Source organism: Tasmannia lanceolata, unplaced genomic scaffold, assembly GCF_043159265.1.
Source record: "Tasmannia lanceolata isolate RefF3 unplaced genomic scaffold, GAP_Taslan_0.1 ptg000005l, whole genome shotgun sequence".
In the NCBI taxonomy this organism is placed as follows: domain Eukaryota; kingdom Viridiplantae; phylum Streptophyta; class Magnoliopsida; order Canellales; family Winteraceae; genus Tasmannia; species Tasmannia lanceolata.
This window is the reverse complement of record NW_027518682.1, coordinates 9,226,486-9,243,884: the sequence shown is the minus strand read 5'-3', so window position 1 is coordinate 9,243,884 and position 17,399 is coordinate 9,226,486. Positions and strand designations below refer to the sequence as shown.

The following is a 17,399-nucleotide window of genomic DNA, read 5'->3' as shown; positions in this document are numbered from 1 at the left end:
TTAACCTTTTTCTAAAACTAAGCCAAAAAAGGACATTTCCACCCCTTTGTATGACTTGTCATGAAACTGAAGTCATTTCCCCACCCACTTTTGATTGTGTGTTTTCATGAAAATGAAGTCATTTTCGACAAATGACAAACAATAGCTGGTGTAACTATCACTTCCAGAAACAGTGGGTAAAAATGTGTGTTAGCCCAAGCCATTAACGGGGGATTTGCTAGGGGCCATCGCAGAAGGCATTTCGCGGGCCTGCTGTGGCATGAGAGAGCAGCCAACTCAGATGAATTAAGGGTGGGTTTTAAGGGTGTCAAGGGTGTGGGTTTTAAGGGTGTCAAGGGTGTCAATTTTGGCTCAGGCTCGGAAGCTCGCTCTCGCTTGGCTCGAATCCTTAACGAGCCGAGCCCGATTTAGGCCAGGCTCGGCTCGGCTCGGCTCGTTAAGAATTTAATATATTTAAATTTATATATTAATATATACACTAAAAGGGTTGTCCATGGAGTGAAAAGGGGAGGCAAAATATGTCACTTCATTTTTGGAACCCCATTTGTTACTTGGACCACCCCCATAGTGTAAAAAAAGTAGTCAAATTACATTAGATAAGGCTGTCCAGGAAATATGAGGGGTGTGAACTTAATCTAACCCGAGCTCGGTAAGGCTCGCGAGCCTGACCAAACCGAGCCCAGCCCGAGCCGAGCTTTTGAGCTTAACGAGCCGAGCCGAGCCGAGCCTGGCCAAGCTCGGCTCGGCTCGGCTCGTTTACACCCCTAGTGGGGTCTACTTGCCAAATCTACACCCATTTAAGGTCTATGGGGGTCTATTTATCACTGCCCTTTACAAATGACCGCATTTCACCTCTCTTTTTAATTTGACCTTTTTCTAAAAATAAGCCAAAAAAAGGACATTTCCACCCCTTTGTATGACTTGTCATGAAACTGAAGTCATTTCCCCACCCACTTTTGATTGTGTGTTTTCATGAAAATGAAGTCATTTTCGACAAATGACAAACAATAGCTGGTGTAACTATCACTTCCAGAAACATTGGTAAAAAATGTGTGTTAGCCCCAGCCATTAACGGGGGATTTGCTAGGGGCCATCGCAGAAGGCATTTCGCGGGCCTGCTGTGGCATGAGAGAGCAGCCAACTCAGATGAATTAAATGAATACGACAAAATTTGTTGAAAAGTAAGCCTATGTGGCTGCTCCCTCATGCAACAGCCGGCCATGATATACCTTCTGCGATGCTCCCAGCAAATCCCAATTTATCTTGAAATTATCTTGTTCACTCTTTTGTTCAGGTAATTTTTTCATACAAGAAGAAGGGCAATGTGAACTAAAGATAGTAAGTCTATTAAAGGATAAAATAAGGGAAATGATAAATTCGCACCCTCTGTAGGATAATTCACCCCCCTATAAAGGAGGGTATGTGGCAGACTAGCGTTTTTTAACTTTTTAATGTCAATTCACGTTAGAGGGGGTGTGAATTCTAAGGGGCCGAATTTATCATTGCCCTAAAATAAACTACGGCTTGCTATGGCCATGTTGAACAACTCCATTGTGATAGCAATACCCAATCAAGATTGCAACACATAGGTAATGCCATGTATTTTTGTACTCATAATGGCAAAGATTTAGATGTAGAGCAGTAGATGTTGGTCTAACCTCGTCCGCAGACGGAATTAGACCAACTTTATTTTTAATTTTGCAATTCTCAAATCACCCATTTTGTAGAATTGCTAAGATTAAAAGCTGTGCAGACTTGCTTACCTTTGTTTTTAATCTTAGCAATTCTTTAAAAAATTGGGTGATTTGGTGCAACAGATATCCATCATGAGTCGATACTCAGTACCTGTATCGCAAGCTTAGCTCTTTGCCCTTATCAATAGGGGCACTGCACTCACCCTCTTAGTACGGCTATACTAATAAAGGCTAATAGAGCACCCCTGAATATTATTATATTAAAGTGTAAACCGCTTTCTTTACTTGCTCTTTCAATTTGCCTTTCTATCTCTCTCTAAAGAGAGGTGATTAGCATCTTAAATCCGGCCAAGAAAGTTAAGGGGAGCAAACAGTGAGTTGGAGGACGCTGCAGAACGTCTTGGATTGATCAACCAGGTTAGATCACCTCTTGGATATATGCTAATTGACACATAATAGCTCAATTAATTTACAACTGCATAGATTAAATTCTCTACTAGTCATTATTTTAATGTTACAATGAGTCAAGGTCCATTGTGATTTCATATCAGACCAGTTCCTAGTCATAAATTAGCTCCAACAAACAGGAAGTTCCCTGCTAATTCTCTATTAATATAAAGAGTTACACCAAACCCTTCTCTCTGCAACAGTGAATCGCTCCATCGTACATTTCCTCGAGGCCATACTTGAACTTGAATCCTAAATTAACCAGCTTCTCACTAGAGAGGCAAACCGGCTCTTTCTCCTCTTCTTCCACTTCCCTCAATAAGCTAAAAAGATTAAACACTCCCAATTAGTGTTGGACAAATTAGATGTTGTCCAGTAGGGTCTGATATATGGCTTGATTGAATCCAAAAATTAGAAATATAAATAAATCAGTACTTAGCTTTTGTAGAAAACATTTCTGTAAAACAGATCGAGAAGAAGAAGGCTGAGTCGTGCCACTGGTCACTCTCCTTAAGAATCGTATCCGCCCCCTACCGGTGCAAACCGGGATCCGCGAACCGATGCTCCAAGATAAAACAGCCAAAATTGGCTCCAGTCCACGTGCACTCGCAGACTGATCCACCCAGAATCACCGTAGAACTGTGCTCAGATCAGAACGGAGGAAAGGAAGAAGACAAGCAGAAACTTTGATATTTTCTGTAAAAACTATATCTCCAATAGTGCTGTTCTCTTCTTTTTATAGATGAGAATATGACTGTTGGAGGATAATTAATCACCATTAAAAGACAAAAAATGTTTCTCTCTTAATCACCATTAAAAGACAAAAAACGTTTCTCTTTTAATCACCATTAAAAGACAAAAAACGTTTCTCTCTTAATCACCATTAAAAGACAAAAAACGTTTCTCTTTTAATCACCATTAAAAGACAAAAACGTTTCTCTCTTAATTACCATTAAAAGACAAAAACGTTTCTCTTTTAATCACCATTAAAAGACAAAAACGTTTCTCTCTTAATTACCATTAAAAGACAAAAACATTTCTCTTTTAATCACCATTAAAAGACAAAAACGTTTCTCTCTTAATTACCATTAAAAGACATAAACGTTTCTCTCTTAATTACCATTAAAAGACAAAAACGGTTTTGGTTTTGAAAACACACCACAAGCACACTCACCAAGGTCTTGGGTTCAAGTCCCCACATATGCAAAAGTCTTTTGCTTTAAAACAAGAGAGGGAAACATAATTTGAATCTTCCCTCCATATTTTTAAACAAAAAGAAAAAGCATCTTTGACTTTTCAAATCTTTTATTATTATTTTTGTTCAAAAATTCTAACAATCCCCCACAAGATTCAAAATACAGTTGAAAATTGAAAACGGAAGTATCTGAGCACATTAGAAAATAGAGTGGATTCATACCGGTGTCTTTTGGACTTCAACCGATATTTAGGATAAACAGATTACGTTACCGAGTACGGGTAGAGTTAGACTCCTTCAACCTTTCCTCGTGGATGTAACTGACTAACCTGTTATCCACACTCTACATTCGATTCCTTGGTGATTCATTCACAGTTTTGGAACATTTTGGCCTTGTTCCCCTCTTGGTTCTCATGAATGTTCTAGAGAATTACTCGTTAAATTCTCATAGGAAGCGGCCTTACCTCCACATTCACTTAGGTCAGTCATCAAGTATGCACTGCAAGTAACATACCACCCAATACAGGTTATGATCTGATTAAGAGTCTATAACTCATCCTCTCTCATTTGCAGTGAACACTATCTTTCATCATTTTGCATCTAGGAGTAGGGGGTGATAGTGTTAACAAACCATCCGGTGACTTGTTAGTACCCATTGAACCAAATTCCAGGGATCTCCTTTCACATTGGTTGGGTGTCCACCACTAATGATTCATGCCACGAGCTTTAACCCCATTCCTTGCGATGTCTCATAAACCACCTTGTTTATCTGTGGTTTTGTCAGAGGATCTGCCAGATTCCTCTCCGACCTTACAAAGTCGAGTGCTATTGTTCCCTCACTCAAGTATTGCTTTACCAAATTATGCCTCAGGCGTATATGCCTTCTTTTGCCATTATAGGTCTTACTTTTGGCCTTGGCTAAAGCAGCTTGACTATCACAGTGTAAAGACACTGAGGGAACCGGCCTTGGCCATAAAGGCACATCTGTCATAAAATTCCTGAGCCATTCTCTAAATCATATTTAGTTACCAATGCATTCCAAAGATCAGTAGCATGTTCAAATGAATAGTATACGTTATAAAGGTCATTTGACAAACCATTCAAGAGATGGTTCTTGCAAATATAATCAGCATTATTCCAGTTTTCAAAATCAGCAGAATCTTCAGATGGTTTTGATTGTGTAAGAACAAAAGCGGCACCAATTTGTTGTAGAGCAAACAAGATCTTTTGTTTCCATCTTTTATAGTTCAATCCAGTAAGGCGTTCGATCTTGGAAAAATCTGGAATGGTGTTGAGAATTCTGTTCACAACAGAGGTGCGAACAACCGTTGGATTGGAATTCTCAACAGAGATGGTATCAACAGAAGTTGGGTTCGGATTATCAGAAGCCATATGATCAGATTTGAAAAATACGATTCTTAAGATTGTTGGACAAATTAGATGTTGTCCAGTAGGGTCTGATATATGGCTTGATTGAATCCAGAAATTAGAAATATAAATAAATCAGTAGTTAGCTTTTGTAGAAAACATTTCTGTAAAACAGATCGAGAAGAAGAAGGCTGAGTCGTGCCACTGGTCACTCTCCTTAAGAATCGTATCCGCCCCCTACCGGTGCAAACCGGGATCCGCGAACCGATGCTCCAAGATAAAACAGCCAAAATTGGCTCCAGTCCACGTGCACTCGCTGACTGGTCCACCCAGAATCACCGTAGAACTGTGCTAAGATCAGAACGGAGGAAAGGAAGAAGACAAGCAGAAACTTTGATATTTTCTGTAAAAACTATATCTCCAATGGTGCTGTTCTCTTCTTTTTATAGATGAGAATATGACTGTTGGAGGATAATTAATCACCATTAAAAGACAAAAAACGTTTCTCTCTTAATCACCATTAAAAGACAAAAAACGTTTCTCTCTTAATCACCATTAAAAGACAAAAAACGTTTCTATTTTAATCACCATTAAAAGACAAAAACGTTTCTCTCTTAATTACCATTAAAAGACAAAAACGTTTCTCTTTTAATCACCATTAAAAGACAAAAACGTTTCTCTCTTAATTACCATTAAAAGACAAAAACGTTTCTCTTTTAATCACCATTAAAAGACAAAAACGTTTCTCTCTTAATTACCATTAAAAGACATAAACGTTTCTCTCTTAATTACCATTAAAAGACAAAAACGGTTTTGGTTTTGAAAACACACCACAAGCACACTCACCAAGGTCTTGGGTTCAAGTCCCCACATATGCAAAAGTCTTTTGCTTTAAAACAAGAGAGGGAAACATAATTTGAATCTTCCCTCCAAATTTTTAAACAAAAAGAAAAAGCATCTTTGACTTTTCAAATCTTTTATTATTATTTTTGTTCAAAAATTCTAACAATTAGCAACTGCCTTGAGAAAATAAAACAAGGAGGGAAGATAAAAATTTACTTTGGTGGGATTTGGAATTCTGGGTATCTTCTAGAAAGAAACTTAGCCAGCCCACGAATTGGGATGCTTAGAGATGAACAAATGTATCTGCCCTTTGCTTCTGGGCATTCAAAAAGGAATATCTGTGCAGAGGCCACATCGTCTATATGCACGAGTGTTATCTTCTTGAGTACTTTGCAATACTCCTGATCACCTGAAACATTAAGGCAAGGTAAACCAATGAATGCCTGAATAAGAGTAGAAGATGAAGTAGTCCTGGAGATTCAAATCCAATAGGGGAATTTGGTAATAAAGAAACAAGGGTGATTACTCTGAAAACATATGTAATTTTATAACTTGAAATCTAGTTTCTTTCATGGGAAGGAACATACAAAAGAAAGGACTAAGGAAAATAACAGATCAGCACTACATGCCACGAAATCTTGAGATTTAAGCTTCGAAAAAGAGAGAACAAAGCATTGACATTCTACAAGGTTGCATATTCTTTATTATATGGCTTTACTGATCTTGTGAAACCACCAATTACTCCAAAAGCTTGAGCTATTAGAGTTGGTGTTATTTAATCACTTATACTTCAACGGATCTTGAATTCATAGTACATAAGAAACTGGAATCAACAATAGATTGACAGAAAAAAGTGAGAGAAACAGCACACCCCGAATCAAAGCCAGAGCTGTATAGAAACATGTAGGGAAGTACGGGACAAGGAATGGCCCAACAACCATTGCAAGAAGCAATGTTACAATATCCAACCCTCGCATTTCTGAGAATTCTAGAGCTGCCTTTTCTGTTAATGTCTTTGAGATGAAGTATGTAGACCCAGGGACATCAAGGGTTCTGCACGAGTCCACGTCGCTCCACATGCTCTCATCAAGGTACTGTACATCCTTGCTGTTCTTGCTGAACATAAGAGCAACAATTGAAGAAGTGTGGATGACGCATTTCACAGTCTTAGAATTGGAGCATGCTTTGAGAATGCCTAGAGTTCCTTCTATGGCAGTGTTGATCACACTGTTTTCTGATTCAATTGGGTCGAAATTGGTGGGATGAGCAACATGGAAGACTCCAATACATCCTTCTATGATGGGTTCGAAACTGTTTGGTAAGCTGAGATCTGATTTTCGGATGCTCCTGGAAGGATTTTGAGATGACTGGTATCTTCCTTGAATTCTGTTCAGGAGATATGTCAAGTGAAAAGCAAAGAAAACAAAAATTAATGGGGGATGATTTTATGTATGGATTTCAAATTTAATGAGAATTTGGAGAAGGAAAGTACAGTACTTGGGTCAGATCTGACAGTGGTCCGAACAGAATAACCATGTTGAAGGAGCCTCATGATCAGCCATGAAGCTAAGTAGCCCGCTCCTCCAGTTACACACACTAGTCCTTTGTTCTCTCCTTCCATCCTAAGCTTTTCTTTTTCTTTGTTCTCTCTTCTTTGGGTCTTCTTTTCTCAGGAACAGAGCTTTCTTCATAGGGTGTTCCTGATAATTGATTTTCTCATTCATGGCTTCTTTTTATTTTTGTTTTTTCTGGTTAAGATAAGTAGCGTAAATATCTATTATCCATGTCCGTTCAATGGATTCTACCCGTGGAATAATATTCCCAAATTTAAAGTGAAGCTGCCGTTTAAAGACAAACGAAATGGGGTGGAAATATCATTTCTCCAATGCCTTTGCCATCAATACTATTACTTCATCTTCAGTTTCAAAACACCCTCTAATTCATTTTTATTTTGTTTTGAAGAAAAGAAAAAAATCCTCTCTGGGTTATCTACTTCACATCTCTTTGGGTGTTATGATTCCAATTGGGCTGTCAAAACCCAAATGTGTCTGGAATTTTACTTTGATATCTGCTGGGAAGAACCGCGTGGTTTGCCATTTAAGTAAGTTATATTAAACCCGTGAACTCAAATCAATTTTGAAAGAGCTGGGTTATGTCTTATTCATGATAATTTGCCAAAGAATCCTGCTGCCTTTTGTCAAAAGCCATGGCTGTCGCACTGTTATGCTACAGAAGGGTGTGTTTAATACTAATATCACAAATATTCAAATCTCTACTAGTCATTAGTTCTTTCTTCTAACATCAAAAAAATTCTAGTTTCATTGTGTATGTAATATGAAACCAGCTCTTATTCCCATTACATGCCTAAAATTGAGATATAAACAGCTCGCAACACGGAGCTCCAAGTTCTCATTCTCCATTAAACTCTCTACTAAGACACACACAAACACAAACACACTATTATGAGATTCACACAATCTTTTCTTTAGGATTTTATTCCCAAATAGAATGATTTTCTAAAGATACATGATGCATTGCGTGAATCCTGTAACACACACACACACACTCATAGAGAGAACTACAGGAAACCCTTCTCTTTGCAGCACTTGATTGCTCCATCGTACATTTCCTCGAGGCCGTACTTGAACTTGAAACCCAAATTCAAGAGCTTCTGAGAAGATAAGCAATTGGGTTCTTCCTCTTCCTCTTCAAGTTCCCTCAATAACCTGAGAAAAATTGAGAACTTCCAATTATCACCTACAGTGGTGAGATAAGGAAAAAGAGGGAGGAAAGAGAAAAACTTACTCTGGTGGCATTTGGAACTCAGGGTATCTGATGGAAAGAAATTTAGACAACCCATGAATTGTGGTGCTCTGAGACGAGCATATATATCTGCCCTTTGCTTCTGGGCATTCGAAAAGGAATATATGAGCAGAGGCCAAATCATCCATATGCACGAGGGATGGCTTCTTGAGTAAGCTCATTTGCTGCCGATCGCCTGAAACATTACATGAGTGTCATAAACCAGTGAGTGTTCTAATCACCAAAACCCATATGAATAAGATTAGAGAATGAAGAAGAAAGGGAAGAAGCTTAAGGAAGTTAATTTAGTGATAAAGACGAAAAGAGCAATCTCTACAGCTTTCTCTCTGTTTTCTATCTCTACCTTCAAGTCCAACACCCTTAATAGTCCAGTAACAATATCAGGCATCATATTCGAGTACGTTGTGATGAGAAAGAAAGTATGAAAAACTTAGATTCAACAAGTAAAATCAATTCTTTGACAATTTACAATGGAAAGAACTAACTAAAAATCCAAGTAAATTTTACTACTACACGTCATGAAAGCTTGAAATGAAATCTTCAAAGGAGAGTGCAAATCATTATCATTCTATAAGATTGCTGACTATTCTCTCTCACATTGTTTTAGAGCCTCTTTGAATGCCACCAAAATTGGCCGTTATTTGGAAATAAAGATATTTTAACAGATTATCTTATTTGTAAATGAGACATTAAGACCTCTTTGGAAGCCATTATCTTCTTTGCAAATGAGACATTAAGACCTCTTTGGAACCATTCAGTATATCATTTCTGAAACTATTGCACCCATTTTTATGTAATTATATGCAAATAAATTCTAGACTATAATCAATTCTTTAGTACCATCATATTTGTTAAAGCCCTGTTTGTTTGAGATTATGACAACTGCTTGTGAGCCCCAAAGCGATTATGGACTCAAAGCGATTATTGAACTCAAAATTAATGTAAATTTGAGTCCATAATCGCTTTGGGGGGCCCACCATCGGTTGTCATAATCTCAAATGAACAGGGCCTAAATAATTAAATGAAATTGTCTACAGTGGTTTGATCTGTTGGTATCTCATACTCGAAAATTTATCACTAGCAATTAATAGATAATGGCACAAGTTCAGTTCATGGTACATAGATAAATTAATAAAAGGGAGAGACACAACAGACCCCGAATCATAGCCAAAGCAATTTGCAGAACAACAGGAAAGTATGGAACGAGGAATGGGCCAACGACCATTGTGGGAAGCAATGTCACAACATCCAACCCGCGCTCCTCTGCAAACTCTAGAGCTGCCTTTTCAGTCAGTGTCTTCGAGATGTAGTATGTAGAGCCAGGGGGATTAAGGGATTTGCAGTAATCCACATCGGTCCACACAGTCTCATCAATTTTTTGGAGATCTTTGATGCTCTTGTTGAACATAACAGCCACAATAGAAGAATTGAAGACTACTCGCTTCACTGTTTTAGAATTCAAGCATGCTTGGAGAAGCTTACGAGTTCCCTCTACTGCGTTCTTGAGAACTACTTCTTCTGAGTCTGTTGAGGAAAAAGTGGTGGGGTGAGCAACATGGAAGACTCCGATGCATCCTTCAACGGCAGCATCAAAACTGTTTGGTATGCTGAAATCTGCGTCAAAGATTTTGAGCTTTTCTGATGCTCCTGGAATGGCTTTGAGGTGGCTGATGTCTTCATTGAATTCTGGTCAAAAGGGATGCAATCAAAAACTAAAATGTTAAAGGATCATCATGTGTACAAAGTACAAACTGTTTATGATTACAAAATGTATGGTTTATCATCATTGTCCCATTGCGAAGATCTTGATATAGACACGGCGATAAGATCCGCATCAAGATGAAAGTGCCATTAATTTCTAAGTAATTTTATATCGTGAAAAAAATCAAGACTTCTTAGAGATATTTGAATTGTTACTAAATTGAGTGGATCTTCCATATCTCTCCCATATGTCATGTGCTTGATTGAAGATCTTTTTCACTGTATATATTCCTTATATAGCTCTTCCTCATATCACTTGATTGTATCCCTTAATTAGATTTCCTTCATTGTATATTCCTCCCTTGTGTTATGGGAGAGTTACATTTCCCATTGTATATTTCTCCCTTGTGTCAAGGGAGTCAGTTACATATCTTTTTGTATTTATATGGATTCTTTACATAGTGAGAATTGAGAATCTCTCCAAATCAATTATCATGGTATCAGAGCGGTAAGAGTCCTTACATGCTACCTTTCTCGGAATTCTCTTAGCTTCATTTTTTTTTTCCGTCTTTTTCAACATCTCCATGGCAGACGAACTCTCCAGTGACCCTCCACTATCATCCACTCCACCCATTAATCCTTCTATTCATGTTTCTGAAAATGAAGCCCAACAACCCATCACTGATGGCTATTCTTCTTCACCATACCAAATTCATCATTCTGATAGCCCTGGCGCTATTCTTGTCTCCAAACCACTCACAGGGGACAATTATTACAATTGGTCTCGCGCCATGAAAATAGCACTTAATGCCAAAAATAAAATGGCATTCATTGATGGTTCCTTACCACGACCAGATCCTTCTTCCCCACTTTTCTCCAGGTGGGATAGGGCCAATGATATGGTCCTTTCTTGGATCCTTAATGCCCTCTCTGGGGATATTTCCGACAGCATTATGAATGCCTCCTCTGCATACGACGTTTGGATCGACTTACGTGACAGGTTTTCTCAAAGTCAGGCGCCTCGCATTTTCGAGCTAACACGCTCTATCGCCACGCTGCAACAAGAAAATTCCTCAATTATCTTTTATTTTGGGAAGCTGAAGTCTCTATGGGATGAACTCTCCGCTATCTCAGCCAAACCTTCCTGTTCATGTGGTGCAGCCCAAACCTCTTCTGCCTTTGAGCAACAACAACGACTGATGCAATTGTTGATGGGTCTTAATGACTCATATTCTGCTATTAGGAGTCAAATCCTCCTCATGGACCCACTACCAACTGTTAATCGGGCATATAATCTTTTACTTCAAGAAGAGCGCCAACGATCCTTGCATATCTTGCCCAAACCAGTCGTGGAGACATCTGCCCTTGCCGCTGCACGTCCACCTTATCCTCCTACTTTTCCTTCCAACAATGGACATAAAGTAGGAAGATGTCGCCATTGTGGCCGAGATAACCACACTGTTGAGAATTGTTGGAAACTCATTGGTTATCCGAAGAAGCGAAACTCCAACAACCAACGTTTTCAACAGACATCACGCGCGAATAATGCAGCAGCTTCTTCAAGTAACATTGGTGAAAATAACAACAGTGATGTCCCAAATGTTCCTTCATTCACACATGATCAATATGCACGTATTATATCATTGATCACTCCAGGTACAAATCAACCAGCTGTCCACTTAGCCGGTAAGCCCTCTACTCTTAATCCCTCTTCTACTTGGATTATAGATACAGGAGCCACCGACCACATGGTATCTTCCCCTTCTCTGTTATCTTCCATTTCCAATCATTACTCATCTAAACCTGTGGTTCTTCCAAATGGAAATCATGCTGAAATTTCTCACATTGGTTCCACCCAATTGTCTCCAAATATCACACTTAACAATGTTCTTTGCATTCCTACATTTAATCACAACTTGTTATCTGTTAGCCAACTCACAAAATCTCTACACTGTTCAATAACTTTTTTTCCTGATTCTTGTGTCTTGCAGGACCTGTCAACGAAGATGAAGATTGGATTGGGTAGGGAACAAGGTGGACTATATCTACTGCAACCCAGTCAGGCCAACTTTTCAATCACCTCACCACCAAGTTCAAACCTCTGGCACTGGCGGCTGGGACACCTTAACTCTTCTCGTCTGCAACAACTTTCCAAGTCTATTCCCAATATTTCAGTTTCAAATAAATGTATTTGTCATGTTTGTCCACTTGCTAAACAAACCCGGTTAGCTTTTTCATTAAGTAACATTAGTACTTCTCGTTCTTTTATGTTATTGCATGTTGATATTTGGGGAGGATACAGTACCCCCTCACATTCCGGTGCACATTACTTTCTCACTATCGTCGATGACTTCTCACGTGCCACTTGGTTGTATCTCATGCAACACAAGTCTGAAACATATCATTACATTGAACTTTTTCTTGCCCTTGTTCAAACTCAATTCCATTCTCAAGTTCAACAAATTCGAACAGATAATGGTTCTGAGTTTTTCTCTAACAAGATGCAAAATCTTTTTAAAGATAAAGGGATTATCCATCAATGTAGTTGTGTGGCCACACCCCAACAAAACGGAGTTGTGGAACGTAAACACCGGCACCTCCTTGAAGTTGCCCGTGCGTTACGCTTCCAAGCTCATCTCCCTCTTGAGTTTTGGGGAGAGTGTGTCCTCACTGCTGCATATCTAATTAATCGAATCCCTTCATCTCTTTTGGGTAATCGTTCCCCTTATGAAATTCTTTTCCAAAAGAAACCCAACTATGATCACCTTCGAATTTTTGGGTGTCTTTGCTATGTCTACAATATCCACCATAGGAATAAATTTGATCCACGTGCTAAACCAGGTATCTTTGTTGGTTATCCTTTTGGTCAAAAAGGCTATCGTGTGTTTGACATTGAAGCCCGGAAAATTATAACCAGCAGAGATGTTAAATTCCATGAATATGTTTTCCCTTTCCGAGATGTTTCACAACCAGCAAATAATCCCACTCGAGTTCTTCCTTTACCCGCAATTGACGACGATCTTTCATCCTCCTTCATACGACAACCCTCTCTGCCCCTACAATCATCCATTTCTCCTCCACCGCCAGTGCCACCCTCTCCTACATCTCCCTCCCACAATACTGTTACACCAGTCACCATATTACAACCAAGGCGCTCGACCCGTACCATCAAACCCCCCACTTATCTTAATGATTACCAATGCTCACAAGCTCAACACCTTTCCCTACCCCTCCCCACTCTTCACTCTTCAGAGGCGGGCTCCAAAGGTACAAAATATCCCATTTCCAATCATTTGAATTTCTCTAAATTCTCACCTTCTCACAAAGTTTTTTCAGCAACACTTCACTCTACAATAGAACCCAGGACCTTTTCTCAAGCTGTGAAAATACCGGAATGGAAAGCCGCAATGGAAAAGGAAATTCAAGCACTAGAAGAAAATAAGACGTGGATCATCACTTCCCTACCTCCTGGCAAACACCCCATAGGGTGCAAATGGATCTTCAAGATCAAATATCGTGCAGATGGAAGCATTGAACGCTACAAAGCCCGCTTGGTCGCCAAGGGCTACACTCAAATGGAAGGCCTCGACTATCATGAGACTTTTGCACCCGTTGCAAAGCTTGTAACTGTTCGCTGCCTTCTTACCATTGCTTCCATTAGAGGTTGGTCTTTACAACAGCTTGATGTCAACAATGCATTCCTGCATGGTGACCTTGCCGAAGAAGTGTACATGAAAATACCACCTGGTTTTACACGAAAGGGGGAGAATCTAGTTTGCAAGTTGACTAAGTCGTTATATGGGCTTAAACAGGCTTCCAGAAATTGGTTTGCCAAATTTTCTCAAGCTCTTATAGATGTTGGCTTTCAGCAATCCAGGGCCGATTACTCGCTTTTCACTCGCATCAACAAACAATCATCTATCTTCATTCTCGTCTATGTTGATGATATCATCATCACTGGGAATGATAATACCTCCATTGATGCCGTTAGATCTTATTTACATAGCAAATTCCATATCAAAGACTTGGGGACTTTGAAATATTTTCTTGGCATCGAGGTGGCGCGATCTCCTAAGGGAATCTATCTCACTCAAAGAAAATATTTACTGGAGATACTCAATGATATAGGTCTTCTTGGCACACGTCCTATTGATTTTCCGATGGAACAACACCTCAAGTTAGATAACAGTTCAGGTCCTTTACTTCATAATCCCTCCTCTTATCGTCGTTTGGTTGGTCGATTAATCTACTTGACCATAACACGGCCCGATATAGTCTTTCCTGTCCAGCTACTTAGCCAATTCATGTCACAACCAAGGAAGCCACACATGGATGCTGCATTTCGTTTGTTACGATATTTAAAGGGCACACCTGGCCAAGGCATCATGCTATCATCTTCTAGTTCATTACATTTGACTGCCTACTGTGATTCTGACTGGGGAAGGTGTCCGATGACTAGGCGATCTACCACGGGTTATTGCATCCTCCTTGGTCACTCACCAATCTCTTGGAAATCCAAGAAACAACACACCGTGTCTCGTTCTTCTGCGGAGGCCGAGTATAGAGCCATGGCTATGGTCTCATGTGAACTACAATGGTTGAAGTTTCTTCTTCGTGACCTTGGTATACATCATCCTCAACCAATGACCCTTCATTGCGACAATCAAGCAGCCCTCCATATTGCTGCCAATCCGGTATTTCATGAGCGAACCAAGCACATTGAATTGGATTGTCACCTCGTTCGTGAAAAGATTCAACGAGGTCTAATCAGTCCAAGCTACATATCCTCTCATTCACAACTTGCAGACGTCTTTACTAAACCTTTGGGCCGTGACATTTTTCGATCCATTATTGGCAAGTTGGGCGTCCAAAACTTGCACGCTCCAACTTGAGGGGGAGTCTTAGAGATATTTGAATTGTTACTAAATTGAGTGGATCTTCCATATCTCTCCCATATGTCATGTGCTTGATTGAAGATCTTTTTCACTGTATATATTCCTTATATAGCTCTTCCTCATATCACTTGATTGTATCCCTTAATTAGATTTCCTTCATTGTATATTCCTCCCTTGTGTTATGGGAGAGTTACATTTCCCATTGTATATTTCTCCCTTGTGTCAAGGGAGTCAGTTACATATCTTTTTGTATTTATATGGATTCTTTACATAGTGAGAATTGAGAATCTCTCCAAATCAATTATCAAGACTAGCATAAATTAATCCTGAACTCTGAAAGAGTATATTTATGGAATGAAATAGTAATGCTAAACTCCAAATTTCTGAAAAACTTATTTTTTCCCCTTAATTTCCAAAAAAAAGAAGCAAGGGAATATAGTAATTGTATCAAGGTCAAAATCATTTCTGTATATAATTATGTTGCTTTAAATTCTTGTCACCAAGGCCTTGTTTTGCTACACTGAAAGTTTTTTTTTACAAAAAAAAAAAATCCCTTGAAAAATTTTCAGTTAAAAATTTAGCCATGAAAGAAAAACCAGAGCTAGGGGGTTCTTTTTCTTCTTCTTCCTTTTTCAGGGTTTTTGATGAACCATCTTTAACATGGAAGAGGGTTACCAAACCTTAGCAAATTTGATTTTAACAGATCTTTTGTTTTAGGAAAAACTTTTCAGTGCAACGAAACAATCCCCCGACTGAGAGAGCTGGGCGTTGACAGATAAGGGCCAGGATCATTTGATTTGTGCAATTCATTGATCTATCTTATTCTCAAGTAAGCAAATGGATAGTGGAAATGTTTATTGGGGTTTAATTTGCGGATAAGCTTACATAGTTCATAGCTCAAAGGTTCAAATGGGAAGCAACATTTCTCAACAGAAAATTTACAGAAGAAATTGGAAGTAAATAAAATACAGTAAATAGGAGAATTTTACTTGTGGTCCGAACAGAATAACCATGTTGAAGAAGCTTCATGATGAGCCACGAAGCGAAGTAATCTGCTCCTCCCGTCACACACACCATTCCTTTCTCCCCTTCCATCCCACCTTTCCTTCTTTTTCGTCTATCTTCCTTTGTTTTTCTTCTCACCGTATCAAAATTTTCCCTGTCCTCCTTTATAGAGGGTAAGAGGAGTGTGGGTGTGACCAGACGTTGAAAGAAGAGCGGTGATTAAGAAGGGCATATCTTGGAATGTGTGTTATTTTACCACTAAAGAGGGCCTTATCTTTGAGTGGGGGACTCGATTCTTAGGGTGTGTCTGGTGTACCGTTTGAAATAGCGTTTAAAACACCGTTTTGCAAAATGGCGTTTTAGTTCAAAACCGCAGTTTGCCAAACGGCGTTTTCATGTTTGGTTGGCCAAATCAAAACGGCATTTTAAACGGCAAACGGAGGTATTGTGTGTTTGGTTGCAAATGCTCTAAAACGGAGTTTTAGTGGTAAAATGACCAAAAAGGGCATTGTTTGGTTGGCCTCAATGTAACTCAACTACTCTCTTATTGGGCCAAATATTAAAAGGTCATTAGGATCTTATTCAAACACTATTAAAATTAAACATCATTGCCAAAAAAAAAAATGGCTTTACCTTTGGGGTTCTTCTCCTTCTTCTTCTTAACGGCCGGATTTGCTAGATTTGACGGACGAGTGGAGGCGCTGAGGCAGCGAGGAGTGAGAGGGTTTGCAACTTTGCAAAGTAGATGAAGAAAGTAAGAAACTAGGGTTTCTTTTAATTCTTTTGTCTTTAAAAAATCAAAATTAAGAGATCATATAATGATATCAGCAGCCCCTTGTTTTGAATTAAATATTAATAATTTAACAAATTTGTGTCCTCAAGAATGATATTAACACCTCAACTTTTTTGGTAATTGACGCATAAAATCGCACTCATATACGTAAAAATGGGTTTTGGTGAGGGCAAACACGTAAAAACCCACAGCCCAAAAACTCCGTTCAAAACGGCGTTTTGCAAACGGACCTCCCCCCTCCGTTTGCAAAACACCGTTTTGAGGGTTCAAAACGGTGTTTCAAACGGCGTTTCAAACGATGGCTGCGCACCCAAACACTACCAAACGGCCGTTTGGCCCCAAAACGGTGTTTCAAACGCCAAACGGTGTTTTAAACGGTACGCCAAACACGCACTAAGTGGGGTTAAGGGCTTTTCTCTACAAGGAGGAGGGTTTCTTTCTCTCCTCGGATTTTCTTCTTCTTCTCTTGCAAGCGCTTGATACAAAGTTATTGGGTTTCTTTCTCTCATCGGGTTTTCTTCTTCTTCTCTTGCAAGAGCTTGATACAAAGTTATTGGGTTTCTTTCGTTGTGTTTTCCGGGTTGTGAAGACATCATGAATAGTGTATTGGTTTTTTGCTTGGGTTTCAGGAAGAG

At 39.2% G+C, this 17,399-nt stretch overlaps 1 protein-coding gene and 1 pseudogene across 2 annotated transcripts; both read right to left on the bottom strand.

Moving 5' to 3' along the window:
• Nucleotides 1-2,131: 2,131 nt before the first annotated feature.
• Nucleotides 2,132-7,357, bottom strand: LOC143877389 (noscapine synthase SDR1-like; annotated as a pseudogene). The gene is made up of 4 exons (XR_013250615.1): nucleotides 7,045-7,357; nucleotides 6,419-6,933; nucleotides 5,764-5,956; nucleotides 2,132-2,464 (listed from the first exon to the last, which is right to left on the bottom strand). The product of XR_013250615.1 is annotated as a noscapine synthase SDR1-like (transcript).
• Nucleotides 7,358-7,808: 451 nt separating this feature from the next.
• On the bottom strand, nucleotides 7,809-16,144 carry LOC143877390 (noscapine synthase SDR1-like). Its single transcript, XM_077379403.1, has 4 exons — nucleotides 15,956-16,144; nucleotides 9,526-10,056; nucleotides 8,353-8,545; nucleotides 7,809-8,273 (listed from the first exon to the last, which is right to left on the bottom strand). Exons 1-4 carry the CDS (start codon nucleotides 16,059-16,061, stop codon nucleotides 8,126-8,128), a joined length of 978 nt encoding a protein of 325 aa, XP_077235518.1. The 5' UTR covers nucleotides 16,062-16,144; the 3' UTR covers nucleotides 7,809-8,125.
• Nucleotides 16,145-17,399: the final 1,255 nt, after the last annotated feature.